Source organism: Schistosoma haematobium, chromosome ZW (assembly GCF_000699445.3).
Source record: "Schistosoma haematobium chromosome ZW, whole genome shotgun sequence".
In the NCBI taxonomy this organism is placed as follows: Eukaryota; Metazoa; Platyhelminthes; class Trematoda; order Strigeidida; family Schistosomatidae; genus Schistosoma; species Schistosoma haematobium.
In genome coordinates, this window is record NC_067195.1 from 23,901,491 (window position 1) to 23,922,614 (window position 21,124).

At 30.1% G+C, this 21,124-nt stretch overlaps 2 protein-coding genes across 4 annotated transcripts in view; one reads left to right on the forward strand and one right to left on the reverse strand.

The window, feature by feature from the left end:
• ASNSD1_1 (Asparagine synthetase domain-containing protein 1) overlaps positions 1–21,124 on the reverse strand; it is a gene marked incomplete at its 3' end in the record, with an annotated part of 93,209 nt that overhangs the window by 24,996 nt on the left and 47,089 nt on the right. For both annotated transcript variants that reach the window (XM_051210752.1, XM_035731949.2), the window contains one exon: positions 6,830–6,913. In XM_051210752.1, the coding sequence (XP_051070771.1) occupies positions 6,830–6,913 (84 nt within the window). The remainder of the gene's footprint in view (positions 1–6,829; positions 6,914–21,124) is intronic.
• The window catches only part of MS3_00003071 (uncharacterized protein), a gene marked incomplete at its 5' end in the record, with an annotated part of 31,070 nt that continues 26,189 nt past the window's right edge, over positions 16,244–21,124 (forward strand). The window contains one exon of one of the 2 annotated variants that reach the window (XM_051210754.1): positions 16,244–16,636. In XM_051210754.1, the coding sequence (XP_051070773.1) occupies positions 16,530–16,636 (107 nt within the window). The remainder of the gene's footprint in view (positions 16,637–21,124) is intronic. The other variant, XM_012942102.3, reaches the window with a different exon arrangement.

Consider the following 21,124-nt stretch of genomic DNA (forward strand, 5'->3'; position numbering starts at 1 on the left):
AGAGATTGGTATTATATTCCACACTAACTAAAGTTGAACCATTCAGTCCCTCAACAATATTTTGATTTTTATAATTACTCAAATATCAACAAACGAACTAAAGAAAAAAATGAATTTTTTTAAAATTCACTGTATAAAGATCCTCATCATATTAAAAAGCTAATGTTTGAACGAAGAATATTGTTTTTGATAAGTTGTCTTCAGGTCCTATAATTATATATCCAAATTAATAATCCGAAAAACGGCCGTTTCTCCTCCCCTGTCCAACCTCAAGGCCGATTGATCAATAGTAGTCTCAGCTATTGAATGACCTAATTTAACTAATGTACTTACGACCTTTCGTAGTCAAATATAATTGTCTATTATCTTTATTCACAAATCTTTGTATTATTATTATTATTATTGGTTAAATTTCATTATTAATCCCCCCAATAAATGATTGATTCATATGAGTCATATCAGCGTCAACAATTTTATATTATTTTGCTTGACAACCCTAAATTCACATGCTTTAAACGATACACTTTGCCCTAAACCTGGCCATTTATGGGGTTATTAATTTGGATATATAACTGTAGAACTTGAAGAGAATTTATCGAAAAGAATATTCTTCGTTCAAATATTAGTCTTTTAAAACTTACTGTATGCATTATTTCACAAATTACTATAAAACAAAGACAATTAAGTAGATCAATCCCAAAACATAAATTTAAACGCTTCAATACACGATACGCAACTCGAATTTTCTGCAGTAGAATTGTCATAAACTTAGTGAAGCTTCAAGCAAATGTAACAGATTATGAATTAGGATAAAAACTATTCTACAGTCATTTGTAAACAGCAATAAAGAAAACGACAGGGAATATGATACGGTCAAGGGTGGTAAGAGTACACTCTCTCGCCAAACGCTCCAACATGACCAAGCATATACAGATATTGTCAAGGAAATCCTACTCACTGACTTCTCACAGAACGGGTGTTGTTTACGGAATTGAGAGGATGAATGTCCAAAGCTCTAATTGGGTTAGTAGATATGGAAAGTCCATCTAAGAGAGTTGTAAAACCCTGATTCTAAACCAATAGTGCACATTGGCTCCGGGATCCTAAGGGAACAAATGGCGTATCAACCTATTGTTGTTCGCCGGCTACCATGGGACTACATCTTTTAATGTTTTTTCACTGGATTGTGGATTGGAGCTCAGACGTTACTCAAAAAAATTTAAAAACTTAATTTTTCTACTCATTAGGATATTACAAATATATTACTTTTACTAGTAACAACCTACCTAATGCTCAATTTATTTGAAATTATTAGGTCAAACCTTGTTAATGCCACTGGCACAAACCTTTGTTATGTAAGCTTGCAAACTGGGATCACCACATAAAATTAGACTTTACACACAGTTAATCTTTAAAAGTATCTACATATGAACATTTTTAATAAGATGTGAGACTAAGCTGTACACCTAAGCTCAGTTTGTAAAAAAATATTAATTTGACTCTAGAATATCCCACTAGTTTCTTATTTTCAGTAGCAAAGTTCGTAAGATTACACAGTTCAGTAAGTGAGAAGACAAGAAATACTTCATCTAATAATGCCTAGGCGAATAGAAATGGTTATGTCTATGTCCATTGTTAATTATCGATGCATAAAATCGGTAATCATTCCCATAGTAGTTAACTATATCAAATTCGCACGTCATTATACACAATATAATAACATTGTTGTGAATGATTTACCAAAATGAGCTTAGCGAACCATACTTGTAATGTCGATCAGTGTCATACCTGAGTACAAATAACGAAATTTAATGGGACGTAGTTGAATCTATCAGGAAAATATCACGTAACATGAATGAAGATTTACATTGTGAATTCCATCAACACTGAATAGTTGTCACACCTAAGTTTGAAACTGTTCACACGCAACGACATCCACAATTCCTCATGAGGTTGAACCAAGGACATTTTAGTGTAAAGAGTGATGGAAGATGAGTACAATATTTTACTGATAGCGCTGATCTAATAAAATTCATATGTTTTAGAAATCTAGTACACACAAATCTTAGTATGATCGCCACGTACACTATACGATAGTCTAGTAATATAAATCAAGAAAAAAGGGAAATATGCCATTATGACAGAAGAAAAATGTCAACTTGTTTGAAAGGAAATCATCAGTTTGAAAAAATCCTAAAAAATAAAATCAAAGTTATAAAAATGATTACTCTTTCCAGTTTAAAACAAGTAATAGTCAAAAGTCTAAACATGTAAATGTTGTATATCGATTTCCTTCGACTGTACACTTGTATTTCGTTATGTCATCAATGTTATCTAAATGAAAACAGATACAATTCATTTGGGTTTTTATCACAACTCATTACATAGAATATAAATAGTTAAAATGTGTTAATGTCAACCACATTTTAAACTCCATACACATACGTACATTATAGACTATCTAATTCAGCACACAAAATATACATTAACCTGATGACTGCATTTTTGTAGTGCATTTTTAAAGAATAAAAAATTCAATATCATTGTGGTATAAATCATGTTAGTGTAACTCAATACAGTTCCTTGGGATTCTACATAGAATGACTTTTAAAATATGAAAAAATATTCATTTTTGTAGGACAGAAAAAAAATCTAAAAACTAAACCGCAAAGTCCTTTGATCAATTTATATATTCATTAAATGGTAAATCCAAAGGAAACTACAAACAGAAACAAGGTGAACTAATAAGAAAATGCGTAGCTCACATTATACAACGATATGGTGTAATTTTATGGCACGGATAACAGACTAGTTATCGTTAATCTGATACTCAAGTCTACTGAGTTTACAGTCATCAAGACTAACGATTCAGTGTACAAATTATTTAAAATCTATGTCATACAACGAAGTCAGTGATAGGTGACTGCTGTATTGTACTACTATTCTTATTCAGACATATTGCAATACGACCAAAATACTGAATAATAATTTATATTTTTACATACAACGTTCAAATTACAATCTAAAGAAATATCGTCATTCATAGAGTATAAGTTTATCTCATACAAAATTATAACAGAACCGGTTTATAATTCCCTTCAATCAACTCTCACGTGAGTAACCAAGTATTGGAACTGAATCATTCAAAAATAAAATGAGACAGATTTCGATTACTTGAATACAAAATAAAAGATTCCGTTTTACGACAGCGTTGTTGATAAGAATGAATTGTATAAATACTAAAGTGTATATTTCAAATAGAAATAATTTGAACTGAATTCAGTAAACTTTATGATTGATATTTATGGAAAAACGTATAATCTAGAATTGAAAGCAGACATCAAAAGGATGAACAGCAGATGGAAACGACTGGGAAGGATTGTCTACGACATAATTCGATGGACAATGATGGCGGGCGGCCTATGCTCCTCAACAAGGGGTAACAGGTGTAGGTAAATGAGCATAGTCTAACAAAGAGCAATATATTCAAAACGGCAAAGATATCTGCGCAACTCGATTTCATCTCTCTATGAATCATGATCAGAAATTAGAAATCAAAAAGCGAAATCGAACTAAAGAGAAACTATAATGATAATGGGCATGATAAAGAAGAAAACTGGATAAAGGAATGTAAATCACAGTTAAGACAGCGAATAAAAAGTCCGAATCATATTTACATGGTTTCATAGTAGATAGTATTCTGTTGATTAGATTAAATGCTACTGTCATTACTAGTCTAAGTGACAGTGGTGAAATTTAAGAGATATAATGGGGCTTAAGCCCATTAGTAGGGTTTCCTGCTGATGCTAATGTTACATTGTAACCCATAATATAATTGATTCTCATGATGAGTTCCAATCGAGCTGAAACATCGGAATCTACTAAAATATTTATTCAGTTGACAATAAAAAAGCTGGTTAACATCTGTCACTGAGGAAAGTTCTATTCAGTTATCGATCGAGGGAATTTAGTGGGTTTTTATGAAAAATAATGGAATTTCCATAATTCTCTTAGTGGTAGAAAAAGGAAAAGCGATTAAAACTTTCATAAAAACATTTAATTCATTTAATCCCCTATCTCGTTACATTTCTATATGTGGTTTTCTCACCGTATTTAATAAATAGAACTAATTTCAATTATTCCAAATGCGTTAATCGAGTTTTCCTTATGAGTAAAATGTCTTATTCTTACTATAATGATTAACACTGAAGTTTATTCGTACAGACAAAAACAATTAAACATCTCTCATATTACAATAGTAGAACAACAAATGAATACTTGTATCGCACAGGATTAAACTATTCAACAAAATAACGAACCTTCTTCGAAATACTCAACTTGAAATAAACGATGAAATCCCTAATACTTCGATACAGAAGTGTGCCTACAGACTGAGAAGTGCAGACTGTGATTCATTCTATATTGAAGAGTCTTCTTGTGAAGTTATGACTTGTGCCAAAGAACGTCTGAACTACACAAAAAGACCTCCAAATAACCCTGCATTAATAGAAAGTCTGCAAATCAAAATGATAATACCAGTACAACGATCAAATAGATATTAATAGTATCGAAATACTCCTTAAAAGATTTTCCACTTATGAAGAAAGGCGACAGAATGAACTCTTTCATATTTCCCCAAACACCGCTGCGCTTAACAGAAAGAAAGGCCTAAGGATCTATTTATCAAAATATCTACACAATTAGTCCTGTCCACATCTCACAATATTAGAAAACATATCAATGCTCCTAACCGAACACTTCCATATTACAAATATCACAATTCTTATACCTACCAACATACGCACAATTACAAACAGCCATGTCTCACACAGTAAAAATAACTGTGACCGAAATGTCACAACAATATTAACATGATCAGACCTATTTTAATTTTTACTATGCTAAAAATATTATGCTTTGTGTCCTTTGTACTATTTAAATTTGTGTGAATTTAATTTGATGTTAATTTTACTTTCCTGATGAAGCGGTTTAAACCAAGTTACGAAACGCCAGAAATCTAATTTTCTACTCATTGGGACTTTACAAATATATTATTATCTTTCGTGAAATTAATAGATAATAATAGTGTATGATAGAAAGCATAATTTATGATAAAACTCAAAGCGATATCATAAAGAATCTTCAAAATCAAATTATATGAGGACAGGAAACGTAATACTAGTCAATACATTAGATTTCATAATGTTCACTTTTTCCAGAAAACAAGACGAACATATATTTATGTTTGGGTGTGTATATACGAAAAAAAATTAATATAATTAAAGGGTGTCAAAAACTTCTGAAGAAATAATATATTTGTTTCACTTTGACTTTCTCTCTCTCTCTCTCTCTCACACACACACACATTGTTTACTGACCAAATTTTTACGATTACAAATGTGGAAACGATTATTTGGTGAAAAATGTTAACTAAAATCATATAGTAAAACAGGTAAGACAAAATATTTGATTTGAAAAAGCACTTTATATGGTAACATTTAAACCGCTGATCAACACCTTTATAACCTCATGTACTAAGATTAGTATTATTAACACATAAAGACACACAAAGCAAAGAATACACGAAAAGAGTTGGATATGAGCAATCATCTACCACTTTCCAATAAATGATTGCAACAGATACAAAGTTTGGCACTCACTTATTCTAACATGATATCGGGTAGATGTAATGGTTGCTTTAAATCAAAATCGCATATTGAGTAGGGACCAGAGCAATGTTACTCAGTTTTTATTGCTGATTGAAGAGTGGTGCTCTTCAATTGATGTTAGCCTGTTAGACACATTCGGCTTACAGATGAGCTAATTAGCGAGAAATGTTAGTAAAGATCTTGCCACTGGTTGTTCACAATAACTTATCTAATTTGATCATAATCAAATGGCAACAAAAATTAAACAATATTCGGTTAGATTCTTCCCTTGAAATGTGATACATGAAAACAAGAGTATCATATTTAGTGCTAAAATGAGCTGTTCAGTATTATTAGAACACAATATATCCCGTTTGAATACTCGCTAATATTTCATGAAAACATATATAATGCCATTACGGACTATTCCCAACATTAAAACATAATATCTATCGTACAAAAACATAAAATTCGGATAATGTTTTTGTCAAGTTACGTAAGACATATGGATCAATCAAAGTTGGGTATTGTAAAGAACAAAACAACTCTATAGCTATTTCGTGTAACCAGTATTAGTGAATGTAAAGACTGATCTTATCTATCTATCCTTACACTTTTGTGAACCTACTGTTGAGTTACACAGGGTGACAACTCGAAGTATTCGGCAGTTCACGTACATACATCAACAAACAATACCTTAAAGCCTCACAAACCGGTGCAGTAGTGAAGTGGTTAATGTTTTCATCTCTATAATTTTTACACTATTAATAGACAAATTTAGTATTTGAACAAATCCCAAAGATTCAATTTCATAAAATCTAATTAATAAAGCTAAATTGCACAAAGAGGATTAATAATCCCTGAAAACTTGACGATTGAATTTACTTTATGTAAGAAAATATAGATATTTAAGCCTTCAATATTTATGAAAAATAAAAGCGAGTAGAATAATTTGAGGACAATTAGATCATTCGTTTTATCTTAAGACTTTTCAAATCAACAAACGAATGTTCTTTCTTTAAAAAAACCAAACGAATACATAAATGTTTACCAGATTTTAGTAGGTTTCACGTACCTTTCGAAATTAATCAGTCGATCAAACAATAACAGTGAACTAAAAAACCCAACAACATGAAAACACAACATAACAGATACTCGACTAACAATAAAAACAGACTTACCGATCATCTCTTCCTAAGTTACGATTAGATATAAAAAGTATTTCCTTTAAAAGTTCGTTTTGTAGTGCCTCTGGGCCGAATTTCCTATTTTGAAAAAAGCATGATCAGTAAAATAAATTTATATGAGTGAATAAACATAGTTTACTTCATAGTTAACAGAATTCAAAAAACATCAAAATTCTTTTTAAAAAGTGGTACATAATTATTCTCAATCAATACCGTTTGAATAAAGGGTTAAAAGGACTACGACGATTACCTGGATATTTCATTCGACTTCATAGTATCTCGAAAAAAATTGACCCATTATTCTCATGAAACTCATAACCATCAATACAGTTTGCACATCTAAAGTGCTTTAAAAAATATCTCACTGTAGAGACAGATGGTGTCTTTCAATAAATCCGATTCTAACGACTACCATTACCATTAACTCAATCACTTTTTTTAGTTTTGATATATACTAAAATTAAGTTTATTTTCTCTACTAACTTGATTAGCTTCATTCATAATACCTGCAGACTAAACGTTTTAACAAATCTTCTAACTAAAATAAACTATAACTCAAAATGGCACAGTGTGTTTGAAGACCTGAGCGTTTCGAACACAGAAATGGACTATTAAAATATTTTAAATTCTCGATTGCAGTTTAACAATCTTCGAATAATTTCACTTTGATGAGAATAATCAAAGGAGAAAAGAATAACTGTAGTGGATCGACCTTGTTTTATTCTTTGGAAATCTCTAAATTAATAGAGTTTGCGAAAACAAAATTAAATACCCCATTTAAAGAAACTTGTTGTTATCCATAAAAAAGCAGAAAACCCTAACTCAAATTAACTTCGATACAGAAAGATCAATATTTTTTTAACAACGTAAACGAAGATCATTTTCAACAAAAGAAAATTTAAAATGTTAATTTTATACCAACAACAATTGAAATTAGACCATTGAAAGGTAAATTGATGAAGAAAATGATCAACTGAATGAAAAAATATATATAAATATGTATGTATATGACCACTTCACATAACTGAAGCCATCAGAATCAACTTTAGAAAACCTAACTTAGGTATTCAAAAGAAATATGTTCAACCTTTGTAATTACCTTGATCCAGGATTGAATTATGATATATGTAAATTGGACATTGTAAATCACCTCAACCCCTCCCCGATTTCCGTTTATATATCCCCTGCTCCGTTTTTATATTAAACACTCGTCTTTCCCAATCCATGTGAATTTCTTAATCATAACATCTACCTTATGAAAGATTATATTCACACGGTGTTATTATCACCAGTATATCCATCAAGTAGACAAAATTATCCTACTATGCATTTTATTTACAGGATTTACTTTATTATAATAATGGCTATAACTTGACACCTTACAACCTTCGAAAATGTTTCTAATGCACAGATGACACAATTCTGAAGTATCTACGACGTAACAGATGCAAAGGTTTACTACTTCTTAGCACACAATATTGTCTAATTCAGTGGAATGACTTAATTTGGCCTTTGTAACACAATAGTTATGGATTCATAACAACAGTCTGATGACGAAGTTATGGAAAACAAATATTTTTTGTTTCTGAATATTCTATGAGAATTTCAAACCGCCGAAAATGAAAAAGTGTGGTAAAAAAGCAACATTAGGTTGTCTGACATCGTCAAGCGTCATCAAACTTTAAAATAAGTAACTTCATCCTAGCAACTGACTATGATCCGCATTTCAACTTTAAGAATGAAGTAGTTGCAGACCAATGACAGTGGATGGTGGTCACCGTTATACCTGACTTGGATTATGGTTCAGTGTGTTACCTGCGGAACCTGTAGATGTTACATGAAATTAGGATGAAACGGAAAACTAGGACTCTCTGATTATCAGTAATTCCTTGGATTATTTCGATTTGTGTCTTGAACTACAAAACTAGATATACGTAAAGGGGGCAGTCGGATCGACTATCTAGATGTAATAAAAAATGAATAATAACCGTATGTCATTTCACAGCTGTTAAGCATCTTAAATATGACGGTACTATATAAAGTCAATAAAGTATAGAAAAATGAGTATCAAATAAGAATGGAATATTAGTGTATACAAAACGAACTAATATTGTATAATAAGAAATGAATAATAGAAAATAATAAATTATTCTGATGTTGGTGTTTAGAATCGAATTTTGACCAGTCTTTGTTGCTATATGTGCATCCTCTGTAGATTACCTTTATATACGCTCATAAATGTCCCAAAACGCGAGTCCTGAATTCCATAGCTAGCTACAATCTATTTGTTATAATAAGAGATAATACGTTGTTACTTAAAACCATTCCATCGGATTTCTTACCATATCAAAGTAATATTTTGATCATCATATGGAAACAACTGCAAGGTTAAGTACTTAATAGTTCTTCTATCTTCAGTTATCAAACACTTCGACAGCTGCAAAAACGATGAAAAAAATAATCACATAGCAAACTTACCCACTAAAACACACACACACAAGAAAATGAACTAATGAGACTGAAATAACCAAGGAAAATTTGAATAAGTAATCCATCAAACTGTGTACTGATATAGTCATATTGAAAATTTATTCTGAAGTTATTATTATTATTTATTTTAAATGTGATAGATAATTAACATTTGCTCCCTCTGTTTCAAATCCCATTTTTAACTTGATTGATTGATAAATAAAGTTGTGATAGTGATTTTATATTAAATAAGATGATTTGTTTTTTCCTTTTTAAATTGTAAACAAGTTACAATTTTGATTGAGTTGTTAAAAAAAGCAAGTTAGTTATGTATGTTTTTCATGCTAGTGTTTTTGTTTTAAAAGATAATGATTTCATACGTATCATGAAAAGTTATCTGTACATTCTCATGGTGTACAAATCATTAGTTATACTAAACATTATGGCATCCCATTTCAAAGTTACTTAAAATCTGAATTAAAATATGTAATTACTAAAGTGTAAATATCTTGTACGAAACTACTGAGAAAATTTCGTTTCCCGGTGATGAGCTGTAGTCAACAAAAAATATTATACACTCACAAAACTAACAGTAAACATTTTTTGCACGATTATGAGGATTGATAAAGATGAATGTCCAACTAAGAATGCTTCAAAGAAAGAGAGCAGGACAATGATAAACATAAATAAATTTTTAGAAAGGGAATGAGTCAATAATATATAACTTGTGTAGTTATACATCAGAATAAACGAAGAGGTAAATTACACTTTTGTTTCACCGACTATCTAAACAGTTGGAAAAAATAAACCAGAAATGTTCATCAAACCAAAGAAGAAACTCAAAACTACTCCACCTTAAATTCTTGTCATTTACTCTTTAATTCCTTAAGCTGAAATAACAATCAAGTGTTATTAATTATTCAAAATATATAATGAGATAAAATAGTGAAGATAATAGTAATAAATAATTCCAATAATAAGGGAACATTATTTCAAACTTTTTATAATGATGACAATGATTAGTATTGTCATTTGCTTTTCAGATAAAATGTGACATGTTGGCAAACCTCCACCTTCAAAATATCTGTGCATTTGTCAGTTACAAAGAAAGTTAGGGGCGGTCAAACCAAAACGTGACGTCAGTCCATGAAGTCACCAACTTCTAGTCTTAGCCATCTCGGTAGATGCAGACTATTTGATTAGGGTCCACGCGACTATCAAAACCAATGGTTGGAGACTCTGGGTGACATGGCTCAGAATCGGTCACACTGGTGTAGGTGTATACAATCTTCGTCTTCCCCTAAACCGTGAAATTAAAATTGCTTTATACGTTTCTTTCTACCAACTAATTCTTTCTTCCTGTATTATATCCTTTTATTCAATCTGTTATATATTACTACCATTGGAGTAACTACTTCTATGAATTTAGTGATAATCTTGTCGTGCTAATAAGGTGTGGCAACTTGGACAGATGCATATATGTGCCTAGTCCTACATTGCAGCTGACTGACTGAATGAATGAAAAAGCCTATTCATATACTCTTCAATCCTGTGTCTTTTTTTCTGTGAAGAATACGTTAACGCATGAGTATACATATTTTTGAACAGTAATTACCGGGTACTTTACTTTTTGATTACAGAAAGTGTTATGTCAGTTCAGTGATTTTGTAGAACTAAAAGGCACCATTAATCGCCATTAGTGTTTTCAACGGTGATTGCATATATTTAACACAATTTCTGAAGGTCAATTTTAAGTTACATTATGCAATTGGACGAACGTTCTCTACAATTTATCTAAAAAATATAATCGTCCCATCACGCTTTGAAATATAACTATCACTCATTTATCACGGTCAATATGATAGAAAAAGTCTTTATAGAAACTTTATTTACCAATAAGATAGTTTTCAGCTTGAAAAAACCATTGACCTTATATATCTCATTTGAAACAATACAGTAAATAATATGAATCGAAAACACTTCAAATTAGTACCAAGAACTTTTAAATCGGCCATCAGGTTACTGCAGTACAATAAAGAGAACACTTGAACAGAGAAGAGTCGTTTGTAATTTTTCTTTAAAAACAAAAAGATTTGTAACTAGTTAGTACACTAAAAACAGACAAAAATCAGTCTTGAAAAAGATTGCTGAACTAGACCACAATTTCTCCAGCGAAAAACAACAAACATTAAAAAGTAAGTACACGCTAATCCCAGCAAAAAGTTCACAAGAGACACGCAGAAATTATCAATAAAAATAAAATAATGCTTTTGATTTAGGTAATTAGAAAAAAATAGTGAAGACACATATTCAATTTCTATTATTTACCATAATATAATTAATGCGCATGAAAAGCTTTTCTATCAAAAATATACCAAAAAGACAATTAAATGACTATTTTATTTTCATTGGTGCCAAACAGTATTTACCGCGAAGGATTAGTGTAATATATGCACAAAAGAGTGTATTAATAAGTATCTCGTGTTCTGTTTAGTTTCTACCTTATAATCAGATTATTTGTCCCGAATTTGTAACAGACATTAATCATAATTAATTTTATAATCAGATGTCTATAAATTACAATTAATTATTTGATATAAAAAGCGTCCACTGAAACAATTACAATTATACTAAATACAAGAAAAATTAAGTAGCTATTCTCTAAATCTCATTAAAAGTATAAATACTAATTAATAACATGAAAACATTTTATGATAAAAATGAAATTAGCATATTTTTTTTTACACTTGCGCTTTACGGAATTCAAACAAATCCTAAAACGCTATTCACAAAATGTGCATCGTACTTTTGTGGCCCTGTATCTGACTCCAGGTAGATTATACGAATCATTATTATTGAAATGCGTATATCGTCAATCCTCGTATATGATTATCGACTTGCGTTAGTGAATAACGGAATTAAATAAGTCAAATACGAGAATGAATTTCGGATACGTATATTTCATACAATCGTTGATCCAGACAAATGAGTGAAGAAAGAAAAATGAAATGACGCGCGGTGGAGAAGGCGAGTGAGCCAACTCCATTTAATCAAGCGTGAATCCATATATTTATGGTCGAACAAAAATAAGTTACAGACATAATGAGTAGAATAAGAAATGAACACACATACGCACATATAACAACAGTCAAAGTTGATAAGCGAATAATTGACAAGGTCAAAATGTGACTCAAAAAGAATGAATAAACTGGCTTGTTCGGAAGCTAGAAAAAGTTATGTGGGCTTAACATAGTAATCGACACCACAATACAAAATAAACGTTTGACATTAATTTAGTTGATCAGTATGGAGAAGAGGTGATTTTAAACAGGATGTAATGGGAGAAACTAATGCGAATTGATGATCAAGTACACATTTGCGTTAATATTGTTTCAAGTCAAATTGTTTTCTGTTTGAAAAAGTAGAACTGCTCAAATCTCTTAACAGAAGTAACTGGATGTGTGACCTACATATTTGGAAGGCGAATTTCTGAATAGCAAAATTATCACTCTACATTGTGACTTTGTCGAGTCAATTCAAGAACTTCTTCCTCAAGTGGAAAACATATTCATTGAGATAAACTTCAATGATTGAATATTAGAAGTATTTGTAAATCATCCATGGATTTTTAGACTAAAAACTTATCAAGACACCAAAAATGTCTCTCTTTATTCTCCATTATGGAAACTTATTTACTGCAATTCAGGTCACAATAAATCAGAGGCTTAACAAATGACCAGTATCAAGTAATTTTTCATAACTTATCAAATTTAAACATATTCGTTATGATCGATGTAGGTTATCGGCCAAAACATCTCACTTCATAGATAAATAAGAAGGAACTGAAAAGTACTTATTTAGAAAAGAAACTAGAGAGATGCATATTGATCGACTGAATTTTTAACAGATTGCGAGCAAATTAAATATCAAGTGGTTATGGCAACATGGCCTTAAAACTGACTGAAAATCAAAATACACTATTTGTATGATAAGTAAAAGCAGTTCTAACTGTTCATCAAAAATCACTTTTTAATTTGCTAATTAGATGTAGTGATAAACTGTAGAACACCCTGCTCTAAAAAGATTAGTATAATTACAATTAGAGAGATGAAATAAAGGTGATTATTATTAGTCATACATTGAAGAGAGAAATGAATAGAGACTAGAGATCACGAAACAACATCTACACAATAATATTCATGGTAATGATATGGTATAGAGGAATGATAAGATAGTTTGAATTAATCAAATTTAAGAAAAGAATATAGACTTAAAACCCAAATTAAATTAATATGTGAGCATCAGTAAGATTTTATAACAGATTAAAGGATTACAAAGAGATTGTTTGACTACACTCATAGTTATCACAGTAGAGAAAAGCCTAATCGCGTCGTCTTCTTGCAAACAGAAGTAAAGTCGGAAGTGTTTGATAGCCATCGCTTCCACAAAACGGTGTACGATATTTTTTATTATCTCGTAAATCTTTTGAATACTACCCACTATCCACCAAGTGACTCGCGAGTGGATTTGCGAAGACATTAGTGTCATTTAGACATAGGTTCAGAAAAACTAGTAGAACTCCTTTCCTTCATCCTTTCTACATACATGCTGCCACAAGTATATCTATGAATGAAACTGAAGGTGAGGCAGGGAAGTTAATGATGTATCTTCGAAAGGCTTAACTAACAACCGGTGTTATGTACTGAAATCAGTTGAGCTATAGGACAGCTTATAAAGTAGATTCATTTTTTTATTAAACCTAATAACCTATTCGATTGAAATTTAAACTGAAATATAATTTAGTTTTTAGTGGATAGATAGTCTAAAAACAAAAAAGAATCCTTAAAGTAACACAGGAAGAGAGAGAATCTATACATAAACATATAAAAATTAAGAAAGAAGCAACAAGTAACCCAATAGTAATTAATTTATCTGACTAAATGGATAACACCAATAATAGCTGAAATAAACACCTGAAAAGAAAACAAGTTAATTTATGTAAAAAATAAAGAAATGCTTAAATTACAGTATATATATACTATTCAAATACAAGAGTTTATATATTGGTTTACAATTAAGTAACTTTTAGTTCTACCATTGGAACATTGATCAAACTTTTCTGAAATATTGAAAGGGAATTCAATCATTGAAAAAATTCTCATTGCCCTCCCTTAAAATAGAATCTATTTCAACTAGAATTTACTTCAATCATTCATAGGTGAAATACCATCTGGCATATATTTATATCAGTCTAAATTATCAAATACACCACTTGGAAGAAAATTATACATAAATTTATGGATATACATTACGTTAGTTAGTTTTCAATAGTGTGTTCGGAATAATACACAAAAAGTGGATGAGTTCTTATTTAAAGACAACTATCATTTACTCATGTAGATAGAACAAATAAGATTGAAAAATATATCGTTAAAACTACGGCAAAGAAATCCTCTCATATACACAGTTACAATCAATTACTCAAGTGTTTTCGTAGTGATGTGTTACTATTCATTTTGATGGACTTTTCTCGTTATATACATATCTAGGATGCGAATCTCACTCGTCAATTTGTTAATCAACTTATATTTTAGGAATAAGAGGAGACCGTAGAATAAAGATAAAATATTCTATTTTACAAAAAAAAGGCTTTGATTATTCACACTTATTCACATCCGCATAAACAAGACCTCCTCAAGAGAAAATCTCCGAACTTTCAAGATAGCGCGCGTAACTGCATAGATTACCAATATTCAAAAATGTAATCAGTTTCTATGCATAAATAACTACAACAATTTAATGTACATTATTTGTGATTTAAAGATCATTCATGAATAAACTGAAGTCCACTAGAAATCAACTTCAAACCAGAGATCACTGATCAACTGTTGTTGTAATTTGGGACTTCTCAGCAGTCCGATTTAACCCTATGATAACTCAACTGGATCTTGTTGATAGATAGATCGTTAACATATATTCAAAACAACTCCGGCTTAAAGCTTAAATAAATCGATTTTTCAGTTGAATTATCTTATATTTTTATTAAAAATTTTGTTAAATAATCTCTGTCAAGGTTTTCGTCCTACAGATTTAAATATGACGGAGAATATATAATAATTATTATAGAGCAAAGTAAAAAAGGAAATAATGAAAGATACTTTAGATTTAAAGATATCAAGTTGAATATAATGCGATAAGATATAATATTTATCGAAAAATTTATAAACAGGAAATCCTAATGAGATAGAATTTCGCAACTAGGCATTATGTTTAGTAAGAACAAATCATAAAAAACCCGTGAAATATGCAAAGATATATATAATCCATTAATAATTATTTCTTAAAGCAAGTTGATTTCATTTTCTTTCCTTATCAAGTCATCACAAGAACAGCACTACAGGAAAAAAACATCAACAGATTTGAAAGAAAAGTGATAAGAGAGGAAATAGACTCGAAGATAAAAAAAAAAGAATTGTGAAAAGATCAAGTATGTTATACGACGAAAATCACTTATCTCATGTTAGTTATTAATGTAGAATGAAGTATATGAAAACTGTATAAATAAATATTTTAGATAACTGTTATTAGCAATTGTAACAGTGCGTGTGTATGTTGATACCTGTCCCAGAAGGGATGTGAATGAATATGGTTGAGAGAAAAAAAAGTATTGCCATAAAAGAAAAAAAAGAAATCAACATATTGAGTTCTCGACTCGAAAAAATTATTACCATCTTTGAATCATATAAAACCATGGTGAGTTACACGTGATCAATACATGTGTCAGTGTATAATTATACAAGCAAAACTACACGACCGCACACAATACTTAAATTCTGTTGGACAAGAGGGGAATAATCTGCATGTCCGTTTTCTAAATTAAGAATTTTTTTTAATAAAATGTATTTAAACACACCACACGTATTTATAGGAAAATAAATAAGCAATTGGAAGTCATAACAGTTTTCTGTTTAAAATATGAAAAAAAAACAAATAAAATTACATGAGTGAAATCGGGAAATATTGATAAATAGAATACTACACATATTTACCACATTTAATACATAAACATTCTTATAAAGTATCCAAGATGGGATTCAATTGAGACATGTATAAAAATATTTATATATATACATATATAGTTAGTGATATATTAGAACATATCCTTCATCAAGGAAAAAAACGATAACACTAGTATAGAAAGATACAGAAGTGAAAAAATTAAATAATGAACAATCAGTTGCCAGTAGAAACTTTGACAACAGCAACAATCAATGGAAACACTTATGACAGTTTATTAACTATGTCACAAAAGTATACAGAATTACTTAATTTGTAAGTCGAAATATTTCGTTAATTTTCACGTCTGAATTTTTTTCATGTTACGTAATAAGTCGTAGTTCGGTTAATCAATCATGTTAGTTGATTATCAATAGTTAATATAAGACAAAATATAACATGAACTGAAGACGTTTATTTTTTAAGCAATGGTTACATCAAAAATATATCTATGTAATATTTAGTCGAAATTCTTAGTCTAAAACAAACACTATTTAGATTATCCATTAATTAGCTATTGATATCACCGTGTTTCCCATCGACTTTCTCTTTCACTGTAACAGGCAATCAAAAATATTCACTATCTATGTGATACAATAAAAATGTTTATGGTACACAGAACAATATAAAATAATTTATTAAAAATTTGTACACTGATCAAACAGTCTGATTATGTTTATATTATTAACTTGTTTGTCTGTATCGTCAAAAATATCAGAGAGAACATTTGGAATTACACATGGATAATATAAATATAAATCGTAGTAAATAGTTCCCTATAAACTGGTGAAAGCATACAATAAGCAAAATTAAATATGAAATAATTTTATTTTTTTATGATCAGGATACTTACGGCACTTATAAAAAGTAGATTATGTAACAAGTGTGTGTATTGTAATGGCTTATAAACAATCACTGTAAGGCTATATTAGTATTTTCATGATCATCTATATTTCAAGTGGACATTTTGAATTTAGGTTAATTAAAAACTAAACAGAAGATAAAATTCCAAGTGTTTTTACATGGGAAAACAAATTCGAACAATACTTTATGAAAATAATGTAAAGATTTATGGGAGAAGAAAAAAACATTGAAACAAAAATGATAGCTCCGAAATAAAGTAACTTGATTTCCCGGATATGAAAATAAAGACAGACAAGAAACATTAAAATACATGGCATAAAAAATTTTTTGAAAGAAAACCTAATGATAATAATAAGTTCTGCCAACTATACTGACTACAGAAAATATTTTCTTATGGCTGCAATGTGCAACTTGGGGAAGTCAGAAATTTTTTCATTAGTTTACAATAAAAAAGAAAGCTTCCACGAATATGTTTCATTACAGATAAAGGAATTGATCTGACAATGGTGACAATAAACTAAAAAACGGCCAGGCATCGTATTTTAGCTAAATATAATTGATTACCCAACTTTTTTTCTACGACAGGAATTAATCATTCGTGGGCTTCGTGATATTTAATAGAAAGTGTATAGATGTTGGATACAAGTAGGAGAAATAGTGGTTAATGTGTATTATTTCAAAAGTAAAAACATACTAAGAGGTATCTTACATTTAATCGACAACAGCTATTTGGAATCATACAAATGTAAATTATACTAACTACTATTCAATTATTTATAATTATGCTAACTTCCATTAATATTACAGTTTGTACATAAGTGACATCGATTAATGGAATTGATAACCAACGTGTTTTAAGATTCGCAAATGGTCACCAAGCTATTTCTCATTTTAAAAACTTTCTGACTTCAAAGAGTATATATATATTCGTGAAGCATGGAAAATTAAGTATAAAGACAGTAAAAAGCTAGGTTTAAAACTATTTATCATTTGGAACACGTACACAGTAATTTTTCATAGATATAGTGTGTATAATGACAAACATAATAAGCAGAAAAGGCAGTCGAAAAACATTTTCTTAGAAAAAACAAGATCAAACAGCAACATTTTTGTCTACTCATGGTAGCTCGAGAAACATCTCACAGCGGTTGTTACTTGTAAAGTGTGCAATTGTCTATTAAATGCCAATTCGACTATATTTATAGGTTTTACAAATGTAATTGCATTGAATTGCACCAATTCAACTAAGTAGAAACTACAATTGAAAACACCTTCTACGAGAGAAGGTGGTATATTCAGTCTGTTTATTTTAAAAGATACGGCCGGACAAAAATAACGCATACTCAATATAGGTAAAAAATTGTTATGAATTTAGTAAAAGTCGAATATGCGACTTCTTTTAATCACCTACTTATTAAATGACTATTATTTTCAGAAGGGGATTTGTGGAGATTTTAGTAATTTCAATAGTTGAAATCATGAGTCATTTGAAGCTAGACCACCATGGAAAACCTGGAAGCACTGGACGGCCGTTTCGTCCTAGTGTGACTCCTCAGCAGCGCGCGTCCACGATCCCGTCCCCCGCGAGATTCGAACCCAGGACCTATCAGTCTCAGACTATTATTTAACATACTTTAAATCACAAACCAGGGCATCATTGAAAACCTGAAGTACTGGATGACAGTTACATCCAAGTATAGACGTCAACGACAGTATGCATCGACGACCCTATATCCGGTAATCGGACCCAGAACATTTGGTCTAACGTGAAAATGCCTAAACTTTAGACTACTGAGCCAGGATCGAAAATTTACATTAAAAACCTGACAAGAAACTCACTAGTTCATACAACTATCGTGAATTCATGATGAATAGATAATTAAAAAGAATAGTTTTTCTTCACTCAACTTTTGTTTTTGAAAGAGTATTAATGTTAAAAATAACAGAAGACGGTAGTAACTCATTCAATTTTATTTAATCATTCGTCTTCGATTTTTTAATCATTAGTTTGTGGTAACTCATAGAAATTAGGCATCAGGGGTAATAAAGAAGAAAAACTCATAACGTGATATAACAATCAAATCAGAATATTGAGGAACTATAAATACCACTAAATATTAAATCAAAAAATGACAACACTAGGTGGTCTTACAAGATATCTTAGAACAAATCAATAGTACAATGTTGTTGATGAATAACATATGAAGTAATCATTTAGCCACTAAAGCACTTGTCACTCAATCACCATAACTATTCGTTTAAAACTTGTCCCACTTATTTCAGTCTTTGCTGTTAGAAAATATCAGAAACACATACCAAAAGGTGTATCTTAAATTCAGATACATTAAAGTTTGATCTGTTTTATACATATCACTTTTTTCATTTAACGATTAAACTAGTATTTAACTTCTATGAAAACTTAAATTGATTTAATCGGTAAATCAATAGTTCAATAGAGACAAAAAACGAGATGAAAAATAAATATTTAAATCCACTTAATTGCGTATATCACTTAATTGAAGTAATATAAACACTTGATCTGTTATTCCCTGCTACTCTTGCATGTTCCCTTCAACAATCCAATTTAACAACAGGTTATCACCATAAAACAAGGAGAAAAATAAACAATATTTTGGTACATTATTAATCGAATAAAGATAGAAACTAACTTGTTTTGAAACAGAAATTCTTCAAATATTATATATTTGTAGAAAAAATTTAACCAACTTTCACAATTGTCGTGTAAAATAGATAGAGAATAAAAGGAGAAAGACAGAAAGGAGCAAAGAAGGGTAAATAAATAAAATATCGATCGGTAAATCGTCAACATTTTGCGACGTATGAATGTTAACACACCAATGAAAGAAATTTGGGAAAAAAAATTGATCTTAGAATTTTTGAAGATTTTCTATTGAAATAACCAATTGACCCAAGTTAGACAACCATGGAATACCAAGATTTACTAGATGTCCTAGTACAAAACAGCTTCACGTGTCATGGCTATCGCTTAACCTTGAAACCGCTAAGCCAGCATCAAATGATCTATATATCCATAGAATTTTCGGAATGATTCTTATCAAATGCAAAACTGTTGAAACCAAAAAAATTGATATATGGCGTAACATTAACTGACTGAATTTGAATAACACAAAACGATGAATTGCGACCAAGTAGCTTATAAATACCAAATCGGCTAGGTAACCTGAAAATTCTGGATTGATGCTTGTTGCGAAGTCACAGACTTTCCTAGCAAGAAAAAAACCCATTTATTATCCCCTTATGTTAAATAACACTGTGTATTCTCAGTTCACGATGAACATTAATTTCAAATAGTGAACTGCTGAGGAGAATTAAGAAAATATATTAAGGTTATGAATAAAAAAAATATTTGAAAAAGAAACACACCTTTTTCTACACTTTTACGTCTTTACTATTGAAGTTAGGATGCAAAAAACTGTATCAGTAAACTAATAAACAATTTCAAATTACGATTAAGCTAAATAAATAAATTTATCGGATATGAACATCTATAGAATAGTCTGAAATAATTTTGAACCAGATAAGTGCATATTTTCTGAACAGATACAAATCGCCTATATATACAACTAGTAGTTCTTTTATAAAGTCACGCATACTCTATCTAATATAAGCCATCATAGAACGATAATGAATTGTCCTTAATGCAAATATCACCTTCATTGTAGTGCAGCAAAATAAAATGGATTTGAATACCCAAAGAATAGGGTATGTTTTAAACAAAAGTTAAACAAATATCAATATGAACACAGAGATATCGACCTTGTAGAAATCTATTATAAAAATACGGTCTAAATAATGGAAATAAAAATAATCTTTTAAGCATAATTTGGATTAAATAAAGTGAGTTGAAGTTGCGCAATA